General features: G+C 39.5%; 1 protein-coding gene and 2 long non-coding RNA genes across 3 annotated transcripts in view; 2 read left to right on the plus strand and 1 right to left on the minus strand.

The window, feature by feature from the left end:
* Positions 1 to 915: 915 nt before the first annotated feature.
* Positions 916 to 14,493, plus strand: LOC131765942 (uncharacterized). The gene is made up of 3 exons (XR_010835511.1): positions 916 to 973; positions 13,573 to 13,622; positions 14,425 to 14,493. It is a non-coding gene; the product is annotated as an uncharacterized lncRNA (long non-coding RNA).
* On the minus strand, positions 10,378 to 22,742 carry LOC136792145 (uncharacterized). The gene is made up of 2 exons (XR_010835512.1): positions 22,472 to 22,742; positions 10,378 to 10,979 (listed from the first exon to the last, which is right to left on the minus strand). It is a non-coding gene; the product is annotated as an uncharacterized lncRNA (long non-coding RNA).
* The window catches only part of PPP3R1 (protein phosphatase 3 regulatory subunit B, alpha), a 60,402-nt gene continuing 58,479 nt past the window's right edge, over positions 21,624 to 23,546 (plus strand). The window contains exon 1 of the mRNA XM_059079967.2: positions 21,624 to 22,106. Within this exon, the coding sequence (XP_058935950.1) occupies positions 22,104 to 22,106 (3 nt within the window). The 5' untranslated portion in view covers positions 21,624 to 22,103. The remainder of the gene's footprint in view (positions 22,107 to 23,546) is intronic.

Raw genomic sequence — 23,546 nt, forward strand, 5'->3', positions numbered from 1 at the left:
ATCGAATCAGATGAGTCTAATTTCATTATTTTAAGAAAAACTTATCAAGTTTGTTTGGTTGAAAGGAGTAAACAAGAATAAGTCTACCACTACCTTCTCTTTCCTGGGAACTTGGAGCTGGAGCTTGTTTTCATGATATAATTAGGCAGGGACTTCTGTGACTTAATTTAAAAGCCTGAAGTATAATCATCTTTCTTTCTTTCTTTCTTTCTTTTTTTTTTTTTGTTTCAAAACAGTTTTCTTCTCTGCTACCCCCGGGTGAACCTGGCTCTGCTTTTCCAAATTCAGTGATGTCAGGTCAGCAGGGAGCAAATTTGAGACTGTACAATTCCCATCATCTATTAGCTGGGGACATCTTTCTGTCCCTAAGGTCTAAGTTAGTTCTAAAGGACAGGTTTTCTTTTTGACAAATGTGGTTATCCCTATTAATGGTAATGGGTGTTTCACGTGAATGGGCAGAAGACTCCGTACCCCTAAGTTTTTCCCAAGCATGAATTACGTGAGGTCAAATTAAACACAGTTTGACTCTTTGGCTCCGTCCTCCTTTGTGTTCAGATAAATGTTGATACTCGAATAAGATTCTAAGTAATGAAATGCCAACACATGTGGCTTCTGCATCTGTCATCTAAAGGATGTGGCTTTAAAAATGGATTCCTTTCTTCTCTGTTTAATTCTTGGCCTGGTAAACCACTGTAACCCTGAGAGGGAGGCAAGGAGACATTTCTGAACAGTTTTTTTCTGCTCCAACATCAAAAAACTTGTGCCAGTGAGTGAGATATACCCAGTACCGCATTAACATCCTATTCTGAAATGCTTGTACCCTAGGCTACCTCCATTGATTTGATCAGTATCAGATACTCTGACGTCATGAAGTGAAAAACAGGCATGAAAAAAGAAAGCGACTGAAATATGAATAACAAACTGTTCAAGAGGAGACAGCCAGTTCTAGAGGACTGGCTCCGCTCACTTAGAGGTGTGTACCAACGCCAAATAAGACGAAATAAGAGGCAGCCTTGTTTGTGTAGCGGTTAATAGGCTCCAGAGGGGAAAGGGGCAGCTCAATGAAACAATCTTGCCTAATTTTTTTCTTAGGTTCTTTACTCTATTTCATGTAACTCATGATTTAGAAAGGTCTCTAAAATATGATGGTTGTAAGAACATCAATCGGCCAAGGCTCTTAAAATGTATGTTAACAGCTTTGATCTCGTTGTCTATGAAGCTATCTATCGAAGCAATGGCATTTCACATGTATTTAAAATCAGTAACTTCTACAAAGAAAGGCCTTTACTGGCATTTATAAACTCTTCCCCGGAAAAAAAGTGGGAAATAATATGATTAATAGTGAGCTGAAGACTTTCATTTCTTCTGAAATTATTTTTAAGGATATAAACAACTCACCCCCTTCTTTGCTGGTATTAACCTACAAAACACAAAAAGTCAACTTGTGGTTATTTTTTCATGACGGTTGACCTCAGTTCCTGGCTCAGGAGACAATATAAAGCAGTTCAACTGGTTTTGTCTTGTTTGAGAAACTAAAGTTAAAATCTCAGTAGTTATTTATTTTAACCCACAAACAGGAAGGAAAGCTGTCTGTGAGAAAAAGTCATAAAGACGATTTCCCAAATATGTGGATCTTTTAAACTTAGTACCAATCTAAAAAAAAAAAAAAAAAAAAAAGGTGCTTTTTAAAAATATTTTTAATGCGGGTTTTTTATGGCTCTCTCTAGTTGCAACTGGACACTTTAGGTTTTATTCTCATCTTTCAGCTACTGGTATGTCATAATCTACTCTAGGGAATGACTGCCTAAATTACTATATCCATAAATATTCTAGTGGAAAACATTTGCAAGGCTTATTTTCAGAAGTATGCTGAGTACCTCGACGCTGAATCCTAGCTTATCAATCAATAAATGAGGAGGAAAAAAAAGACCAAATTCAAGTCTATTTTTCTGTATTATAGTCAACAATTTTCAGGTGTTATTTTGAACATCGCAACTCCAAAAGTATAACAGAAAAGAGTTATATGGATGCTATATAAACCAATATTGCAGTTTATTATGGAAAAAAACCTACCCAGTGATGGTGATTTCCATCTTTCATACTACCCAATACTGATGATCAACTACCCTCTGTCATTTACTCTTGGCTAAGATAAGTGATTTTTTGGAAAACAAAATTTGGACAATGTGTGTTTTTCTGACTCTTGACACATTCAATCTCTTTCTGTTTTTTAAAAGTCATAAATCAGACTCCTGTTGTCAAAGTTTTAGCTTTTGAAGAAGAAATCGCCCGAGGTGTTTATTTATCAAAGTTAACTGAGTTGAAGTCATACTGGCTAATTCTGACTCATTCTTCTAATCACAACTTACTTGGTTAAATCAGTAAATGTGCTTTATTAACTGAATATTTGAATAAGTAGCTGTGTATACACTGTGTTATCAATTATAAAACTTTCTATACTAGTCACTGGTCGATCTATAACTGGGAGGGGTATCTGTGTTTCAACCAATAAGTCTTTATTGAATGCCCTTTAAACACTCAGAAGGGGAGACTGTAAAATAATCTGTGGGTTACCTTACAAGTTACAATGTTGAGACAAAAATGTAAAAGTAAAACCACAATAAACATGCAAATCACTTATCTGCTTAGGGAGAAAATCTTTTACTTTCTTTGTTGCTTTTGATTTTTATTGTTTTTATTAAATTCCATTTTTAATCCATTTATAGGAACAATTTGAAATTTACTAAGTAAATTTAGATCTCAAACTTGGAAGTGTTAGTACTACCAACACATGATTTGTGATTGCAGGTCCTGGAAACAAATAGCTAACATTTTTGAGAGTCTCAGGAGGACACATAAACCACTCTCCCTCAACTATATCAATCTGAAGAGAAGCAGAAATGTTTTTATATATAAGGAACCAGTCTCTTCTTAAGTTGTAAACACACAGGGCTCCGATTCCAACCTTCTCTTATTCCCTTTTCTGGCTGGGCAACTTCTTCCACATATCCCCAGGGTAAGTCTCTTGGCCTCATGGAATCTTCATCTCCCTGCCTCTTAAAAGGGGAGGAAGGGGCTTCCCTGGTGGCGCAGTGGTTGAGAATCCGCCTGCCGATGCAGGAGACACGGGTTCGTGCCCTGGTCCGGGAAGATCCCACATGCCGCGGAGCAACTAAGCCCGTGAGCCATGGCCGCTGAGCCTGTGCGTCCGGAGCCTGTGCTCCGCAACGGGAGAGGCCACAACAGTGAGAGGCCCGCGTACCGCAAAAAAAAAAAAAAAAAAAAAAAAAGGGGAGGAAGGGTAATAAAGCTGTTACCACAGGGTGTTGGTAAAAATTAATTAATATTTATAACGTGCTCCATTAATGTCCTCAGGTAATTCATAACTCAGAATTATATGGCACTTGATCACTGCTTAAAGTTTTTAAAAGCGTCCTTGGTTTTTCGATTCAGGCAAAAAATATAACAAATCTTTATACTTCAAACAGTAGGATTAAGCGTAGGAACATTTGTCTTTCCTAGGAACAATTATTTTCCTGAGGTGAAAATATTAGCATGTTACAAAAGCTTATTTCCTCAGCTTTAGACTATGAATAGAGTAGCTTTCATTTATAGTTGATAAAAGCCAAAGGAAGAAGGTTGTTTTTTTTTTTAAATAAAACCCATTTTAATAGCTTATTCTTCCATCTTTGGGGATGTTTTCAACCACTTACTATCGAAAGGGAATTGATTCATCTATTTTACAATGATTTAAGTCTAGCATTTAAAGGACATCCAAGGGGTCGTTTGGTTGATGTCTCCTGCCTGTAGTAATGGTATTGAGCACCTACTCTGCAAAGCCATATTCTCATATTAGAGATGAGGAAACCGAGGCTCGGTGAGCTTAAATAACAGAGCAGAGATTGAAACCCACACAACTGGACAGTCCATGCTCTTTTCACCACCTCAAACAGCCACTTCCAAGAAGTTATACCAAGTTCCCCTGCTCTGTACAGACATGCGTTTCTTCTCTGTCCCCATCCTCTCTCTGAACTTAAAAATTAAACTAAGATATTGTAACAGAACTTCAATCCCATCCCCAGAGAGCCCAAGAGCGCCTCCAAATCATGTGGTAAAATTTATTTTGAAGGATAGACAGTTTATCACTTTTAAAAAGACACTTTTATAAATTTTTATTGAAGGGAAAAAAAAAGCTACCTATATCCTTTCTTGAGAATTGACTTAGTTCACCCAGTCTTAGTAATTTCTTATACCGAATCAAAATGCATGTTATATCATCAAAGTCTTTAAACTTTGTATTGAAGTATAATACACATATAGAAATGAAGTATACTTAATTTCTGAAATGTCTAAAATCCATCCCATCTTCACCTTGTGAAGACAATATGCCGTTTCACATCTCAGAGAAATGTATATAAGGAATAATGAGCTCTAATAATGTATAAATTAGCTCATATACCTGAGTGCTTTGAAAGGTTAAGCTCATTATTTATATTAAGGCATTATTGGTAAAGCATTATTATAATTGTGATTATCACTTACATGATAATAATATATTTTCTTATGTCTTTTGACAGCAGGCAAGACAAGATAAAGATAATTAAACAGTTGTAGGCACACTACCACTATCTTTAAACAGTGATTAACAACCTATACAATGTATAAATATGCACAAAATTTACCTCCACATAAATGGAATAAATCAACTTCATTGCCTATTATTGGAATGATATGGCCTTAAAGTCCAGAAGTACCTAAGAATTTGAATAGCAATTGAGAGAAGTCAGTCTTAAGTAGATATTCATCTTTGTCCTTTCATTTTGACTCATATTCCTGTTTAACATTCACTCACCATTAAATGGGTGGAGAGCCTTTATCAAACTCACATCACTGTTCTAAGCTGGTAAATATCAGACCCCCAATTATGGAGACTCAGTGATGCTCCTGGGCTGGGAACACATATTTATTGAAATATTACCCATGAGCAGAGGTCTTTTATTGTAGTTGGTTGCACTCCTCTTTTCTCTAGACAATGAATCAACTCAACCCTACCTTTAACTTAGGTAGAAGGACATAGGCCACCAAATATCCTGCCCTATGCCAAGACTCAAATTAAATGAAAACAAAGTAGCCATTCTCCATATACTACCTTGAAAGATTGGCTTGGACTTCATCCCTATTCTCAGTGTCTATTGTGGCAGGTACAACAGCTAAGCGGCCCTCTGGGTAGCACATCTCAGCTGTGCAGCTCCCTTCTGGTCATGGGGCTTTGGCACCCTTAGCAGAAAACACCCTGAGGAGATCCTCTGAGGGCCTGAATTCAGCTTTTGTCTGCCTGATGAAAAACATAGTTCTTCTCCAACAATTCCCCTAGGATTTTCCCCAGGGAGTAACATATAACACTAAACCAACTCAATTTGAAGGACAAGTTAGCTAGATGAGAAAGAAAACAATGTTCCATAAACTTACTGACTGAAACCTCAGCAGTTTGAATTTAACCTGCTATTAGAAGTTGATTAATTATACTCATAGCACTAAATCCTGGCTGTAAGATTTCAGGGAAAAAAATCATATTTTTAAAGAGTATTAAATATAAATGCAGGTATTTAAAAGATCATTAAAACTTTTTTATGTAAGAGCTTTGTTGAGAGTAACTTATTTATGAAATTTATAGTCCAATATAATGACTTATTTAAATCATTTGATTTTCTAACTTATCTTTAGAGTTGAAATTTTTACACTGTTTCAGTCCCCCCCCCCCAAATTTATTTATATAGAAATGGGTTTGGGACTTCCCTGGTGGTGCAGTGGTTAAGAATCCGCCTGCCAACTCAGGGCACATGGGTTCGAGCCCTGGTCTGGGAAGGTCCTACATGCCGCGGAGCAACTAAGCTGGCGCGTCACAACTACTGAGCCTTTGCTCTAGAGCCTGTGAACCATAACTACTGAGCCCACGTGCCACAACTACTGAAGCCCGCGTGCCTAAAGTCCGTGCTCAGCAACAAGAGAGAAACCACCGCAAGGAGAAGCCCGTGCACCGCAACAAAGCAACAAAGAGTAGCCTCTGCTCACAGCAACGAGAGAAAGCCTGCGCGAAGCAACAAAGACCCAATGCAGCCAAAAATAAATAAATAAATAAAAGAAAAAGAAATAGGTTTAAAGGTCTTCATTTTGTAAATATTATATGGTTGTAGAATTTAAAAAATAAAACAAATAACCAATTTAAAAAAGAAGTTATGGGGTGAGGGGTGGAGAGGAATTAGAATTAATCCATTGGTCATATAATACATCCTCCTGCTAAATCAGACAGAGGAATTCCAGGTCAGTGGATAAAAAGCTATTCCAATTTCCCTTATAAATGCTTGCTATCACTTTAACAAATCCCATGGTGGGAAAGTGCTTTCAAGTATCCAAAATCAATGATCAAGAATGAGGGGTCATTACCTGCATAGAAACACTGTATTTTTGGTACAATTAACTCAAAAATGAAATTCATAAAGAAACTAAAAATAAGTAAACAGAAAGTCTTTATGAATCTATTTCAGAGACAAGTCTTTTGACTAATTCAGAAAGTATTGGTCTTTCCTCCCCTTCCAACACTCACTTGATTTTCTTAACTCATCTAGTTACATAACTGATTCTAAGACTTGTAAACAAACAGCCCCGTTGCTTGACAATTCTGGATCTGGGGGTTTGTACTGCTGTTTCCCTGTGGAGGTTGAGAGCTGTGTGATGATTTATTCTTTCCCCGCCCCTGCCTTCTTTCCCTATTTTGCTCCTTTTTTTTTTTTTTTTCAAAGTAGGTTAAAAAAAAAAAAAAAAAAACCCAGGGGAACTAAGTAAGTGTGAAAACAAACCCTGGGTGCTATAGGATTGAGGCCACCAATTTAAACACCCTAGGCGCAAGGAATGCAAAATGTGAGGGTCTCATACTCAGATGAGCTCCCCAGAAGGAAACTACTAATATGTAGTATTTTTCAGCATCCCCTGGACTCCAAAGTATATGCTTTTGTATAAGGCAGCTTTGATTCCCCTGATTTCCCACGCATGAAGCTCTAACAGCTTCAAAGAGAGCTCTGCATGCAAAAGGTACATGGGGGTGTAGTTCAGGAGGAGAATGGGGCTAGTAGGCAGAACGTGGGTGAATTAACATTCAGGTCTATGCTTTAATTCCAGTGCCACCTTCCAGTGGTGTGCCCCAGTTATAACACTGACTGCTGGCAAATTAGAAGTTTTCTATTTTGGTAATTAGACCTAATCAATTACCTGGAATTAAAACACACCTAATTCCACCATAGAGAAGTTAGATTCCAAATTGGTTCTTAGGTTGTGGATTCGATTTATTTTTGATAGCATAGATTAAAAACAATTTATACTATGGCATGTGTGCCATGCACACACTGTGTCACTGATGGAATCTTCAGGAAACATTTTCATTGCATAATAATTTAATACAGATAAAATAAATACAGAATAAATTAAGTATTTTGAGTTTTAAAAAATCTAGAAATGTATGAGGGCTTAAGTGAAGGAAGACAACAGAGCCTTTAAATACCTTAAGTGATTACATGAAATTTTAACTAATTCTCCTTTTGTGGGTGCTATTTTAGGAGACCTTTATTTATAAAGATTTTCAAACTGTTTTCTCTCTCATTTATCACCTACTCTTCTAGTAGTACGGGCATTGTAAATTATTTCTACGCCGAAGATTCTCTTGGAACATTAGAGTCTAATCTACTAGTAGACTTTCTTCTTTAGAAAAGCTCCAGGGGACTTCCCTGGTGGTGCAGTGGTTAAGAATCTGCCTGCCAGTTCAGGGGGCCCAGCTTCGATCCCTAGTCAGGGAACTAGATCCCACACACCACAACTAAGACTTGGTGCAGCCAAATAAATAAATAAATATTAAAAAAAATTATTTTGTCATGGGAACTTTTTTCTATCTGTATATTCCCTAGTTTTAGTTTTTAAATTTATTTTCAGGTGTATATCCTGAATAAGAATGCCCGATTCTCTCTGACTTTGATCCATGTGATCCTGGTTGAAATGAAAGTGACAGGTCCCAGTTTTGCAGCCACTAAAATGAGATTCTGAAGTGAAATAGTTACTGAGCCCAAGAAATGAAGAGGAGCCTCTTTGTTCTCTCAGAGGCTGCAGTTAGAGCTTGCTGGGTTTTGTTCTGGCAGTTTCACAAGGTCTGTTAGAAACAATGGAAGCATAGACCTTTAAAGCTGGAAGGAATGAGGCTTAGTCCTCATTTATTCTAAATCCTTCATGTTAGAGATGTGAAAATGCATCCCAGATAGGGATTGTGATCTTGAGAGGCATGTTATCTACTTTTATTTTTCTAAAGCCATTTTAAAAATTCCAGTTCATTTCAACAATATTTATACCCTACTAACACACAGGGACCCCCAAATTTGTTGTGATTACTCCATCCACATGGTGGAGGAATTGGAGGGAAGGATTATTTTGCTCCCCTGAAAAAAGCAAGCAAATGCAGAGCAAAACTCTGGACAAAACTTAAGGACCTGGATCTGATTCACCAACCTCCATATTAATAAAATACACCCTCTGATGTACTTTATATAATCACAAACTCCAAACATGAAATATAAAAATAAAACAGTATTATGGAGGACGACATGTTCAAGCAAGGAAACCATAGCTGGGTTTAAAATGAAAAAAGATAGTTTAAAAATTCACTTTCTTCATATATCTGCTTCCTGTGTGTCTTAGAAACACATTTATTTACTGTATAAACAAAGTTGTCATTTTTTTAAAGTTTACTGTTACATATGATTATCTAATAGGTAGAAACACTAGTTGAGAAGACAGAGGAGAAGATTATGTTTCTGCTATTTCTACATAATACCCCATTCCAAATAAGAAAAACATTCCAAATGAGAGAAAGTTGGTGAGTCTGTGGTCATGAATGCTCCCAAATGTATCCATGATTTGGCTGTTTTTACAAAGTCAGAGAAGTTGGACCATTGTCTTTCGGCTCATCTCAACTTCTGGGCTTGCTATCTGACAGACTAAAGCCTCAAGTCATTGGTAGCTTTAGTATGGCCTTCTGGGATGATTCTTTATGGAGGGAATTGACCTTTGTTTAAATATGCTTCTTAGGCTTAGGGTTGGGGCCCTGGAACCATTGTTACCAGAGCTCTCCAAAGCCTAGTGTGTTACATGAACAAAAGATTTATAAGATAGAATGACCTTATTTTATTTGATTATTATTTATTTATTTATTTATTTTTTAAAGATCTTTATTTGAGTATAACTGTTTTACAATAGTGTGTTAGTTTCTCCGATTATTATTTTTTAAATTTTTTATTGCGGTATAGTTGATTTACAATGTCGTGCTAATTTCTGCTGTACAGCAAAGTGATTCAGTTCTACATATACATATATCCACTCTTTTTAGATTGTTTTCCCATATAGGTCATTACAGGTATTGAGTAGAGTTCCCTGTGCTATATAGTAGGTCCTTATTAGTTATCTGTTTTATATAAAGTAGTGTGTAAATATAAATCCCAATCTCCCAATTTATCTCTCCCCTCCTTTCCCCCCTGGTAGCCACAACTTTGCTTTCTATATCTGTGACTCTATTTCTGTTTTGTAAATAAGTTCATTTGTACCATTTTTTTAGATTCCACATATAAGGGATATCATATGATATGTTTTTCTCTGTCTGAATAACTTTACTTAGTATGATAATCTCTAGGTCCATCCATGTTGCTGCAAATGGCATTATTTCATTCTTTTTATGGCTGACCATTGTGTGTGTCTGTGTCTTTGTTGCTGCGTGCGAGTTTCCTTTGGATACAGTGAGCGGGGGCTACTCTTCGTGGCGGTGCACGGGCTTCTCATAGCGGTGGCTTCTCTTGTTGCGGAGCACAGGCTCTAGGGGTGCGGGCTTCAGTAGTTGTGGCTCGTGGGCTCAGTAGCTATGGCTCACGAGCTCTAGAGCACAGGCTCAGTAGTTGTGGTGCACGGGCTTAGATGCTCCGTGGCATGTGGGATCTTCCCGGACCAGGGATCAAACCCGTGTCCCCTGCATTGGCAGGTGGATTCTTAACCACTGTGCCACTAGGGAAGCCTAGTTACTATTTTATTTTAAAAGGAAAATCAAACGCATAAAAATGGTGCATGTGTGCATACACACACACACACACACACACACACACACACACACACTCACACAAACATACACCATGGTTATGCACCAAACAGCAGTATAACATAGTGGCGAAAAGCTTGAGTTTTGGAGTCACACAGACCTGAGTTCTCCTTCCAGGCCCAGAACTAAATCTCCACTCTTCTTAGACCCACAAAATTATTTTCAGTCAACTAAAAAGATTAAAAATACGGCACGAGTTTCAAAGTGCTTAAGTTTGTATCTTTATAAATTGTTCATGTTCATTCCCATGCCCTTCAGTAACACCCACGATTCTCTATACCCTGCTAACCAGCCAAGCTCAGATCCCTCCTTGCTTCACCAACGCTTGGTACTGGAGCACTCTTTGGGGGTTCACAGTTCTTAAACTCAGTGTTTATAGTGCCTAATCCCTGCCTGTCCCACGCCCATTCACTCTATGACAGGAACATGCGCACTTCAGCCACTAGTTGATTTGAGTCGGCTGAGCCCCCTTTCCTGATCTCAACCCCCTAAGTCCTTACTCTTAAACACACACCCTTTGAGCACCAGGATCGCTTTGTCTTCGTCCTCCAAAGACCAGTCTTTTTCTCAAGGCATGTGCTAAAGGCAAATGATGAATTTCAATATTCCGGAGGCTTCCCTGGTGGCGCAGTGGTTAAGGGTCCGCCTGCCGATGCAGGGGACGCGGGTTCGTGCCCCGGTCCGGGAAGATCCCACATGCCGTGGAGCGGCTGGGCCCGTGAGCCATGGCCGCTGAGCCTGCGCTTCCGGAGCCTGTGCTGCGCAACGGGAGAGGCCACAGCAGTGAGAGGTCCACGTACTGCACAAAAAAAAAAAAAAAAAAAAGAAATGAACATCTCTGGTGTCCCGATTAATGAGGTTTTACTCTACACTGAAAATATCCATTACTAATCAGATCTTGAACACGCACATATTTAGTTAACTTAAAATGACTACTATTATGCAAAAAGTTTTCATTTTATCAAACCTTTCTTTATCCTATATCATTAAGAAGAGTTTCCTGTATTGCTGCATAACTTAGAAAAGGTAAAAATGAGAGATATAGTCACAGTTTAAAAGGACCCTAGGGTTTCAGACTTCTCTGTTAGAAGACATTCTTTCTTCTATAGCATCAAGATTGTTTGTAGTGAAGAGCAGATTAAAATATATCATGGTGGGTTGTGCTCTTACTTTGCAATTTATTCAACTGCATGATGGACAGGTTCTGTTCAGTCACAGCCAAGTATTTCCCCAGCATTTAGACATCGCAATCAATTTTAAAGAACTTTCTGTAACCTGCTTTCTGCAAATAAAACCGTCCTTTGGCTCTTGGGTGGATACATTCTAATTGCTAATTTTAGTGTTTTATAGAATCCCATAAAAGGAAACAGGGAGACCCAGGGACTGAGTGTGGGTTGGAAGAGAGTGTAAGGTGAGGATATCAAAGCTCAGAGCTTGAGATTAGTGTAGGGGCGAGAAAGGAGGGGTGGTGATCAGGAAGAGTACAGTTAGGATCTGGATTTCTGGGTGGACCTGGATGCAGTTGTTATGCTGGACCGGAGGCTCTACTGTTTCCTCCTTCTATTACTCTTCACTGTTCCCCATTGCCTTTTGCAGAGTCCTTTTGTTTCTTGGCAAACTGTGCTTCTAAGGCTACTGATGGTTGACACTGGGAAAGGACAAAGATCTGCTAATTGTAAATGCTTTGATAGTGAAAGAGAGAGTCTTGTCTGCTGAGAAGAAGTAATTAATGATGATAGTAGTGTCTTGGAACTAATATGAGCAGCTATTTAAGAAAAAAAAAAGGAAAATGCTAATTGACACTAGTCACAATCGTCATTGACAAAATTTGTGTCTAAGGTGGAATGGGCCCTGAAACTCAATTGCTTCTGGGCAAAGGTGATCTGCTTGTATGTTAACATCTCTCTTCTTTTGGACTTGTCACTCAGAGTGGTTAAGAGAATGTTATCTGATTTTATGATGACCTGAAGATGCTCTTTAAAATCAGGGAAAACGGAATTCACTGGACGAAACTTATTTACCAAACATTTCAGCCTTACTCAAAAATATACAACTTTTTAATTAAAACACTTTCCTAGAAATACAGTCAACTTCCCCAATCTGACAAAATGCATAAAATATATCTACACTGCAATTTCAAGCTATGACCTTGAGAATTTTAACACTAGTGCAATTTGCCAATTTTACGGAACAAGTTCTATTTATAGTATTATAAATTTTTTGTATCTCATATATGTTTATAAATTCTTTTCAAAAGAGGAAATTACTTTTTAAAAAGCATACTCAATTTTAATGATACAATCTTGAATATGCAGGCATGGTTCATTTACTGAATAGTCTTAATTTACAACATTATATTGTATATTTTTATTTCTTTAAAATATGCCTTTTTGTTTACTCTTACATTTTCTGGAAGAACAGCATCATAGAGAATATGCTAGTGAAAAATTCAAATTTTTGTTCCAACCAGTTTGCCCTGAAAAAACGAATTTCTATGATAAATTAATCATTACAAGGAAAACTGATATAACTAGTCAATTCTTTTTTTATGAAAAAGATATTTCTTTTTAAAAATTTTTATTTATTTATTTATTTGCTTGCATTGGGTCTTAGTTGTGGCATGCGAGATCTTTCGTTGGGGCGCGTGGGCTTCTCTCTAGTTGTGGCACATGGGCTTTAGAGATTAGTTGCCCCGCAGTATGTGGGATCTTAGTTCCCCGACCAGGGATCGAACCCACGTCCCCTGCACTGGAAGGAGGATTCTTAACCACTGGACCACCAGGGAAGTCCCCAAAAGATATTTCTAATTTAAAATATTGCACAAGGAAGAACCCATTCCAGCAGAAAAACAGAATGCGAATTAACTACCCAGAATGGATCTTGGGCTTATGACTGTATTTAGTTATGATGCTACTTTTGTTGAAGCAGATTGTTTTCATGTATTCATAAAATGTAAATGTATAGGAACTATGTTGCAGTTACATTTATGTACAAATAATAGGCTGGTTTAATTTTCTGTAATTTACCTTACTTAGGATACCATGGAGAGAAAGAAAAATATGATATACATTTTTGTGTAATTTTTTGAGTAGTGTATGTACTTGATAGAGAAAAAACATAAAGTAATGTGTATCACACATACCATTTTATAACCGTATACATTGTATAGGCTATGTGTGCGACTGATACAAAATTATGACAAAATAATGCACACAGTTGACCCTAGGTCATTGACAATTTCAGAAGGTATCTTCAGCTGCTTTCAGTCTCTGAAGATTTAATTTTTGGTTGCATGTATAGTTCATTATGTGGCTTTGATGCAACATTTTCATACGTTACTTTCCTCTTCATTGAAGAATATGATTGACAGATCAGTTTTGCTTCTCTTTAAGGTCAAATGAAGTTTTGAATGAATTGGATTCGCTATTCAATAGAAAACAGAGTAAGTAGCCACTGTCAAGTCAGCCTTAATTAACACATACTCTGTAAGTAAATAGTGGTTGGTAATTTACTAGATAGTCTACCTTCCAGTTTAACCATTGAATATATATTCTATAATGTTCAGCATAGGAGAGATAGATTAATTATATGAAAAAAGTTCTTACTTAACTAGAAGGATATTCATATATTAAAGGTATGAACTTTTTAATTGTCATCCATATGTTATTTCCCCCCCATATGCAGAAAGGAAAAATAATCTTTAAAAATGCCACAAATAGAATCAAAAGTCAAACTACAAGCTTGGCGGAAATCATCCTAACACATAAGGGGATCATATCCTTCATATACAAAAAGTTTTTATAAATCACTAAAAATGACAAATTTCCCCAAGAAAAGTGAGCAATGAACAGGTATGTCACAGGAATATATTCTCAGCAGTTGAGTTAAAAGATCAAAACTTAAGAAAAATGTTCAATATTACCAGTAAACTAAGAAATGCAAATTATGATGAGGTGCCAGTTTTTTAAAAACCTACATTTAAAAGAAATCTCAATACATAGTTTGTACAGTTGTTGGGAAATGTGCACTGCTGGTGGGAGTCTACAATGGGTACAAACTTTCTTGAGAGTAATCTGAGACTCTTTCTCTCTCTCTCTCTCTCTCTCTCTCTCTCTCTCTCTCTCTCTCTCTATATATATATATATATATATATATATATATATATGATACAAAACTTTTAAAATGTTTATACCCTCTGGTTCTATAATTCCACTACTATGAATGTATCCTAAAAAAACAATCAGAGATGTGCACAAAGATTTACAAAAATGTTTAATATACTGTTGTTTGTAATAGGAAAAAGTGAAAATAACCAAAGTCAAAATTTAGTTATAGGTGTCATTAAATAAATTATGGCATACATTAACATTACTGAATATATAAAAATTAAAAATCACATTCTTGAAGAATATGTATAGGTGTGGGAAACATTTCCAAAATAGTAAGTAGAAAAATATAAGACAGTAGGTCCCAATTTTTAACATATATATAATATACTTATATATTATATACATTTACATATTATATATACATAATTTTTTTCCTGTGTATATACATAGAAAAAAGATTGGATACACATCCAAATATAAATAATGATATCTCCTGTTAACATGATTACAGATGATTTTTCCTTTTTGTAATTTTCTGTATGTAAAACGTTTTCCATAATAACCATGTTACTGATCCAATGGTTTTCCCCCAAGGGCCCTTTTGAATTAAGCTCTTCCATTTATGTCACTAAACAATTGCCCAGGGTCCAGTGTCACTCAAAAGAGAGAACCAGGCTTGCTCAAAAGTGGAACATTCAGAGTAGTTCCCTCTAGTGGAAACAATGGAGGTAAAGACAGGTTACTAATGCCTTGTATTGAGCTTCAGAGTTCCCCACTCTCCACACATCCGTCTAGAAAATGCCATCCTAATCTATGCCCCAGGTATGGTTTACCATACCATAAGGGTATGGTTTTCCCTTAATGGCACTGCAGTGGCATTGCACTGCCTCCTCACTCCCAAGAGAAGTCTGAGGGCACTTCTGAGATTTGCCATCTAAAATGAGTAATCCCTAGTACTTGTGGGTTATAATCTGCAAAACACTCTTCCCTTTTCTAGGGCTTAGCTTGATCCTCGTGTGCCTACCTTTTCATATATCAGCTGGGTTAAGTCAGTGAATGGATATTCTATGCCAAACCAATGTTGTTTTGCCAGTTTATTCCTTTCCTTTCCTTTGGAAGCCAAGGCCTACCTTGAAAGTGCCCTGAGAAAAACCCTGATCATTGAAAGAAGAGGATGCTCAAACTCCTGATTCAGCACTAAGGAATGTTATTTTTAGATGGAATATAAAACTGAAACCCTGATCCCTTATTTACTAAAGATCTCTTAGGAATTTCTGTGAGATGACAGGTTTCATACTTTATCCCTTATACATTCTCTTTGTATTTTAAAACTTCCCTATAGTGTCCTGATTGCTACCTGAAATCTGTATTAATGCTGCGGGTAAAATATGGAGATCAGATTACAGTAAAAAATAAAACTCTTTTGGGCTTCCCTGGTGGCGCAGTGGTTAAGAATCCGCCTGCCAGTGCAGGGGACATGGGTTCGAGCCCTGGTCTGGGAAGATCCCACGTGCCGCGGAGCAACCAAGCTCATGCACCACAACCACTGAGCCTGCACTCTAGAGCCCGTGAGCCACAACTACTGAGCCCATGTGCCACAACTATTGAAGCCCACACGCCTAGAGCCTGTGCTCCGCAACAAAAGAAGCCACCGCAATGAGAAGCCCGCGCACCGCAATGAAGAGTAGCCCCCGCTGGCCACAACTAGAGAAAGCCCACACGCAGCAACAGAGACACAATTCAGCCAAAAATAAATAAATAAGTTTTTAAAGTCTTCAATGAAAACAAAGTAAATTATTAATTCTATGCAGTTGCTAAAAATATTTTTATAACTTTAAATTTTTTATTGTTTGTTGCAATGCAGTTAGATGTTGAAAAAGCTACATTAAACATTTTAATATAGAATATATGCATTTTCTGTCAGTAAAAGTACTGACAATAATCTTTAAATTTTTAATTTTTCAGTTTCTCTCTCTCTCTAATATATTCACATTGCAGTTTTTTCCTGAGATTGGTACATTTTCATTTGTTCAGATATACTTTTCTGTTTTTTTATTTGTGTGTGTGTGTGTGTGTGTGTGTGTGTGTGTGTGTCTATTTCATGTTTGTTCAAATGCCAAGGGCACCTAAGCTAGTTTCAATTAACTTGTATTTGAAATTTGCTTACCCTCATAATAAACAAACATTATTTACTGGTTGGTGATGAATATTTTCAGGTAAAGAACTTCGATGAGTGCTGTTCAATAGGACTTTTTGTGATGGCCAATATGATAGCCATTAGATACACAGCTATCAAGCACTTGAAATGTAGCTAATGAGACAGAAGAACTGATTTTTAATTTTATTCAATTTTAATGAACTTAAATGTAAACAGCCACAAGTGGCTGGAGGCTACCACACTACACAACACAGACTTAGATTTAAACAACTATCCAAAATTCATAAATGGAAAATTCATAATTCATTCAGAAGTGGACTGGAGCCAGAGGTGGGATTAGAAGTAGGGTCTCACTCTCGTGCTACACATTGTCTCGTGTGGAGCATGTGGGGATAATGTGAGTGTGCAAGTATATATGAGAGTTAACAAGTATGACAAACAGGTTTCCTCTAGTGTTATATCTGTTTTTCATTTAAATCATATTTTCTGTTATGTTTAGGTAAATGCTATAAGGTAAATACTCTTCGTAAACTAGTAAAATGGAAATACTATCAGAGTCCAAATACATGTCTTTTTCTTGGTCCTCATTTTTATGTGTAAGAGAGAAAAGAAATAAGTGAGAATTCTAATTCAGAAAAACTATTTCAAGACACACTCTAGGACATCTCAATGGATATGTATGAAAGTAAACCGATTGCCTGCGCTACTCCATCTGTCTTGGTCCTCTTTGACAATGCTGCTGGACCACCCCTTTCTCTTGAACCCCTCTCCTTCGGCTTCCTGAGCATCTTTGCTGGGTCTCCTGCCCTTCTGCCTAGTCCATTTTCTTTTCTATCACTTCTTTCTCTTTCAGCCACTTAAATGTAGATGTTATCTTTGGTTCTGCCCTTGGTCTGGCCCTATTGCTTCTATGCCTTCTGATTTCTGTCCTCTCTCTCATGGTTTCAACTGTCATCTTTATGCAAATAATTACTCAATTGTAATGTACTTATCATATAGAAAAATAATCAGTATAGAAACATAATAAAGTGTATCATGTAAAAGGTGTTAACATATTGCCTTTAAAAACACTGGATTTTTTGTTCAGCACATGGAATTAGATGTGGATTTAAGAGGTTCAGGAATAAATCTCAGGAAGCTCCTTCACCCCCTTTTCTTTTTCGTCCAGTATATAATACAGGGATAACTTATACAGCCAATTTACCACATAATTTTTGGAAACTTTTCCTAATTAAGAAATATTTCTAATCTGGATTTCATCTGAAAAGTAAATGATAGAGAAGATTTTATTTTGAACAGATTCAATATTATTAATTCTCTTTACGGGAATTAGAAAAGTTGCATATGCTCCATAATTTTAAAAGTAGTTATGCTTAAAATTAAAAAAAAATTCCATACAGCACTTCGTATACATTTCCCTCAAACTCATTAATTTATAAAGTTATATATTTTTAACAGCACTGTTTTCTATCATTGTGTTTTTAATAGCAAATACAGAGTTTCAGCTACATTATAATTTAAGTAGGCTTTTGTAAGAAGGCCATTGTTTATAGAACTCTTTGTGAAATGGTTTCTATGGAGAAATGAGTTTTCCAGATGGAACTCAGAATCCTTGGCACCTCTGCTGCTTAGCAAGAGGGAAACTAGCCACTTCCCTGCCATCTCAGGTGCCAAGGAACCTTTGCTCAACCACACCTTGGAGCAGGGGGCTAGCTGGCATCCCTACTTTCTTCTCAGTATAAAAAGGGATTCTGGGAAGGAAGGTGATTTCTTCCCCATGCAACCTTGGTGCCCACAGCAAAGAGAACTGTGTGTGAAACTAGGAGGCAGAAAGGTACAAAATATTCTTAAATCTTGGCTTCTTGAGCTGGGACATATATATTTTATCTAGGAGGAGAGGTAGATGTTTCCTCTAAATGTATGTTAACAGATGTGCACTAAAAAGGAACAGACATTACTGATAAGTTGTTTTAACTGAGTCTCTTTTTCAATTAGCATTTTCTTCCCATGTATGCGTATAAAATTAAATGTGGTTTCTCGTTGGCATTAGTCAATATAATCATGAATGAAAATGGGTATTTTGGGGTAATACTGCACCGGAATGTCTTAAACAACTACAGAAATGGTAATTTAGCTCCTCTGACACTCATATATGATATATAAGTAAATAACAGCAATCAGACCTTTATTATTAGGCAGATTTCTGGATATCAGAATGATCTGGATAAAATTACCTGTGATATATCTAACTTCTTAAAGATAACCGTGGAGATACTGAAGCCTAAAGCTGCTGTGGTCAAATATGACTGTAAACATTACTCTCTCTCTTCTTTAAAACTTAAAAAATTTTTTTTTCTACTTAGAAGCTTTATTACGATCTTGGGGTCCTTTCTTTTTCTTATCACTAAGTAAGGGGACATTTGAAGATTTCAGTCACAATCTCTGTTTTTCAGTTGATTCCCACATCTCTCTCTCTTTCTACCCTGCACCTCCGGCTTCTTTCTACTTGGGTGCTTCCACAAAGATATCTCACCAGCCACAAAATTTAGCATTTTAAAATCCAATCTCATCTCTTTCACTCAGCAATCACACTCCTCCTGACTTCTCTATTTCTCTCTATTTTTCTCAATGGAAACACTATTTTCTGTCATCCAAACTAAAACTAGTCATCTTATATTTCTCCCTCTTCTTGTTCCCTACATCCACTAAGCTGCATAGTCAGTCCATTTTTACTCCATGTCTTTCCTATTGATCCCTTCCTTTGTCCACCATTGGTACATCTCATTACTGCATACCTAGCTGTTACCACTCTTGTAACTGGTATCTCTATCTTAGGTGTCTCTCCTTCCAACTCACCTCCATAATACTTCCCAAGAATCATCTTTTGGTTGCTAAGTTTTCTAGGAATAACAATCCACTTATTAGATATGTCCTTTGCCTCTTCACTTTTCTAATTATTTAAAAACATGTGCATTTTTGGCAGGGCTAGTTGGTAACTGTTGCCTTAGTGGAAAATGACAAAAAGGAGAATGATTATTTATCATACTTTCTTTTTTGACCTCAGGGGGAAAACATGGATATTAAAGGTGCATTTTGGATTTACCTCTCTTAATGGATTCCGAATTATTTGTTCCAGTGTCAGAGATGCTACCTGCTACGTGTCTGTATTTTATGCAGTATACACAAAGCTGGGAGGATGTAAGTGGTGAACTCTGGTACATTTGCAGGATGGGAAGAAACAAGTGAACTGGACTTGTGTCTCTTGCTTTCATCAGTCACAGAGGCTAACCAACCTTTCACAGCGCTGAGCTCCTGAATTCCTGATTTAGGTTCACAATAGATATCTGTTAAATGATTATACTCTGAATTGGCTCAAATCATGACAAAATTATGGGTTACTCTAAACCTACTGCATCCCATATAGCTCAAATTCCTTCTTAGTATTTAATCCTCAGTCAAAATGATAAATTTGATTTTCACTAAATATGTCTGAGGGACACACACACACACACACACACAAACACAGTTACAGTGATTATATTATCTCTGAGATGTGGAGCTGAGGGGGAGGAATGCTTAAAATATTGCACTTTAAAAAATGAGCCTGTCTTAATTATATGACGAAAAACTAATTAAAAATAATATACCTAGAAAACGTAAATGACAATTTGCCTTAGGGATTTCCCCGTTTTGGAATACATTTTAGAATCTAAATAGCATTATATCTAAGTCAAGACTCTTAGATTAAACGGTGGAAGAAACAGGGTCATTTCTTGGCCTTTCCTTGATACATTCACTGTGTGATACAGCTTGTCATCAAAGTTACTTTTCCTTATTTATTCTGACACAGAAACAAAGTAGTTCTTAAAGAAACGGGGGGGGGGGTGATGGGGAGACCCAGCGCACATCACTGAGCTTCTGTTACAAAAGATGAGTGCTTTTCACAGCGCATAACAATAAAACTCTCACGTAAGGAGCTTTAACAGACTGCCTTTAAAAACACTATAGCTTTTTACAAAACTACTCAGAAGGATTTGTCGATAAGGAGTTTCTGACCACTCAGTAAACATCTCTTGCTCTCTTTCACTCACACACACACACACACACACACACACACACACACGCACGAGATTATCCAGACTTGAAAAGGAGTTACGTGGTTAAAACTGTTGCAAAATGTTTTCTTCATTATCTTTATCACACCTCTCCTGGCAGCTTTTTCATAACTTTCCTCCTTATTCTTTTCTGGACTCCATTTCCCACCGCTGTCTGAATTTTCCGGGAATGGCAATTGCCACCAAAGTGAATACAGCCCGACTAAAGGGACAAGTGGTCAATCTGTTTTATAGCGTTTTTCCAAAACAAACACTGCCTCCCCGCGTCAAAAGGTAGCTTGGAGGGTTTAAGGAAAATCCAGAGCTGGGTGACGAGGGCTTTGCGGCAGTGGGAAGCAGCCCCTCTACTCGGTTGTCCTGTGACTCCCCGCGCCTCAAGCTGCGGCCAACTCTGGCTCTTCTCCTGTCTTTCCAACACGGCTCCTGACTGCCAACCCATATTGGAGTGTGGGCCAGCGGGTGCTGCACCAGGGTGACAACCTGTCTAGATGCGACAAGCATTCTGTAGGGGGTCCAAGCCATCACATTGGTGCAAAGATACCTGTCTTCGAGTGTAAACTGATTCCCTCTAGCCCCAGGGCTGGGATTGTCCTTTTTTTTTTTTTTTTTTTGGTGAGGAACCTGGGTGGTTCCGACCTTAAGGCCGCTCTTGTGCTCCTCCTCCCCGACAAGGCTCCCACTCCAGGGTCCAAGGGCTCCCTTCGCCCGGTGCTCGCTCACCCCTCGCATTTCCTCCCTCCCGGGGCACCCTCGTATTTCCTCCTTCTCCTCCCAGCACTGCCTCTCCCCGCTTCACCCTCCCACCCCGCCCGCCTGCAGCCACATGACAGGAAAGGCTCCGCCACACGACGTCACCAACGTCCGCGCCCCCGCCCCCGCGCTCCCCCCGCCCCGCACGCAGGGGGCGACCGGCGGAGGGGCGAACGTGGTCGGCGCGCTCCGAGCTCCCCAACCAGAGCTCGCCAGAGCGCCGCCACGGCGGCCGCCGCCGAGCCGGCGCGCGGGTTCCCGGATGTGCGGCGCTCGCAGAAGCCCCGCCCCCGCTGCCGGCTCCGCGCGCGCCCCCGCCCTCCGCCCAGCGCGCCGCTGCGCTCCGCTTTCCCCTCCCTGTCCCGCCCTCCCCCTTTTTCGTGCCTTGAGGTTGCGGGTCAGTGTGAGCCACTGCAGTGAGTCCGTTACGGCTCCTGCGCGGGCGCGAGCACGAGCGCGAGGCTGCAGCCCCCGAGCCTCCTGGCCCCCTTTACTCCCCATTTCTGTCTTTCCCCCTTCTCGCCGTCTCTCCTCCCGCGCTCTCCGTCTCTGAATCTCGACCTTAATTTCTCTTCTCCCTGCCCGATCCCGCGTGCCCAGACACCCGGCCGGAGCGGTCCCCGCGGCGCCGCCTCCCCTCCCCCAGCCCGCACCCCCTCCCCCGCGGGCGTCCCGAGGGCCGCAGCCGCCCCACCGACCGTAGTTGGGCCGCCGCCGCCGCCGCAGCTTCCCGCGGGAGCCAGTCTGAGCGCCGACACTCCGCGCGAGCGAGCCGCCGATCGCCCAGCAAAATGGTGAGCCTTTGGCTTCCCCACGCACCATCGCTCCCCGCCCGCCGCTTCCAGGGGCGGGGGCGGGGGCGAGTCCGGACGCCCCGGGGCGGCTTACCTCGGTGGAAAATTCGAGAGACCCGAGATAGCCCCAGCGGCCCGGGGGGCGGCGGGCGGCCTATTGACAGCACGGCGGGGCCCCCGCCGCTCGCCCCCGGGCCTCCGCGGGGCGCCCTCCGCACCCCCCCCCCCCGCGCCCCCGTGATTCCGCCCCGGCCTCGACCCCCCGCTGCCTGGGCCATCCGCTCCGGACAGTCCTCACATCGGCCTGCCTTCCCTTTCTCCGGACCCTCTTCCACGTGGAGCCCCCCCTCACCCCCCAGACTCACTCTCTCAAGTTCGGGGAGATTCCGGAATCCTGTGGAAATCATGTGTGGCAAATGGCCCTTTATATAAGACCCACTTTCTCTCCAGGGCTTCTCTTTCTTCACTCATACTCTGTTTTCAAGCAATGAGCCTTGGAAGGAATCCTGCCTTACTTCCCCCTCTCCAGTTCGTGTTTATTTCACTGCTGTTTGCAAACGTACGAGGTTTTTTGTTTTTTGGTTGTTTTTCGCTGCTGCTTTGCTCTGCAGTGGCGAACTGGAGAGGTCTAAGGTGTAGATTAATGAAAACAAGTCTAAACTTGGTTTGTGATAAACGGAGATACTTGTTTTTTAGTTCTTACTTACTGCCAAGGGTTTTTCGTTTTCTTTGTTACCTTCGTAAGTCTCTCTTGTGCTGGTTGTTTTTGAATCATGGCGATTTAAATTTGTCTTTCCTTAGCCTCACATTAATCCCTAGGTAGAATTCACTGCTGTAGTGTTTCCGACCGACGCTAGGGGTGTGTCTCCCGCCTCTGTCACTGTAGCCAAGAAATCAACGACGCCCTTTTAGCCTGTTACCCTACCGGTTTTCTCGCTCCGGCTAGCCGGTGCAGTTTCCTCTTTGTAATCAAGAATTGTATGCATAGTAGAAAAAGTTTGCAGTGCTTTTTCATCTGTATCAGATATCCGAACAGGTGATTTGGTCGTTAGGCTTTTTCTATAAGTCTTTAAACAGTTGTCCGAAGATTTTTCGACGGATTGCTTGGCGTAATGTCTTGCACCTTGTAATTAATTGCATTTATTTCACCTTGTATGTAGAATTTAATCATTTCAAAATAGAGCGGTGGGTGAGTGAAGAGAGAAATTCTGTGGACTGCAGCTTGGGATCAATTTGTGTGATTGGGGGGGAAGAAAGTGACATTAGTCAAGTAAGTCAGCTTTTATTTAAAACAGGACAAATGATTAAGTGCACCTATTAGTGTCCTTAAAATTCAGATTAGGAGCAGACTTAATAAATTATTAGTGGTTGTGATATGTAGAGGAAGTTTTACTGTGCCAACTTTGGAGGCAGTTCAGAGACGACTTTGGCCTTCAGAGT

Source organism: Kogia breviceps, chromosome 11 (genome assembly GCF_026419965.1).
Source record: "Kogia breviceps isolate mKogBre1 chromosome 11, mKogBre1 haplotype 1, whole genome shotgun sequence".
Lineage (NCBI taxonomy): Eukaryota > Metazoa > Chordata > Mammalia > Artiodactyla > Physeteridae > Kogia > Kogia breviceps.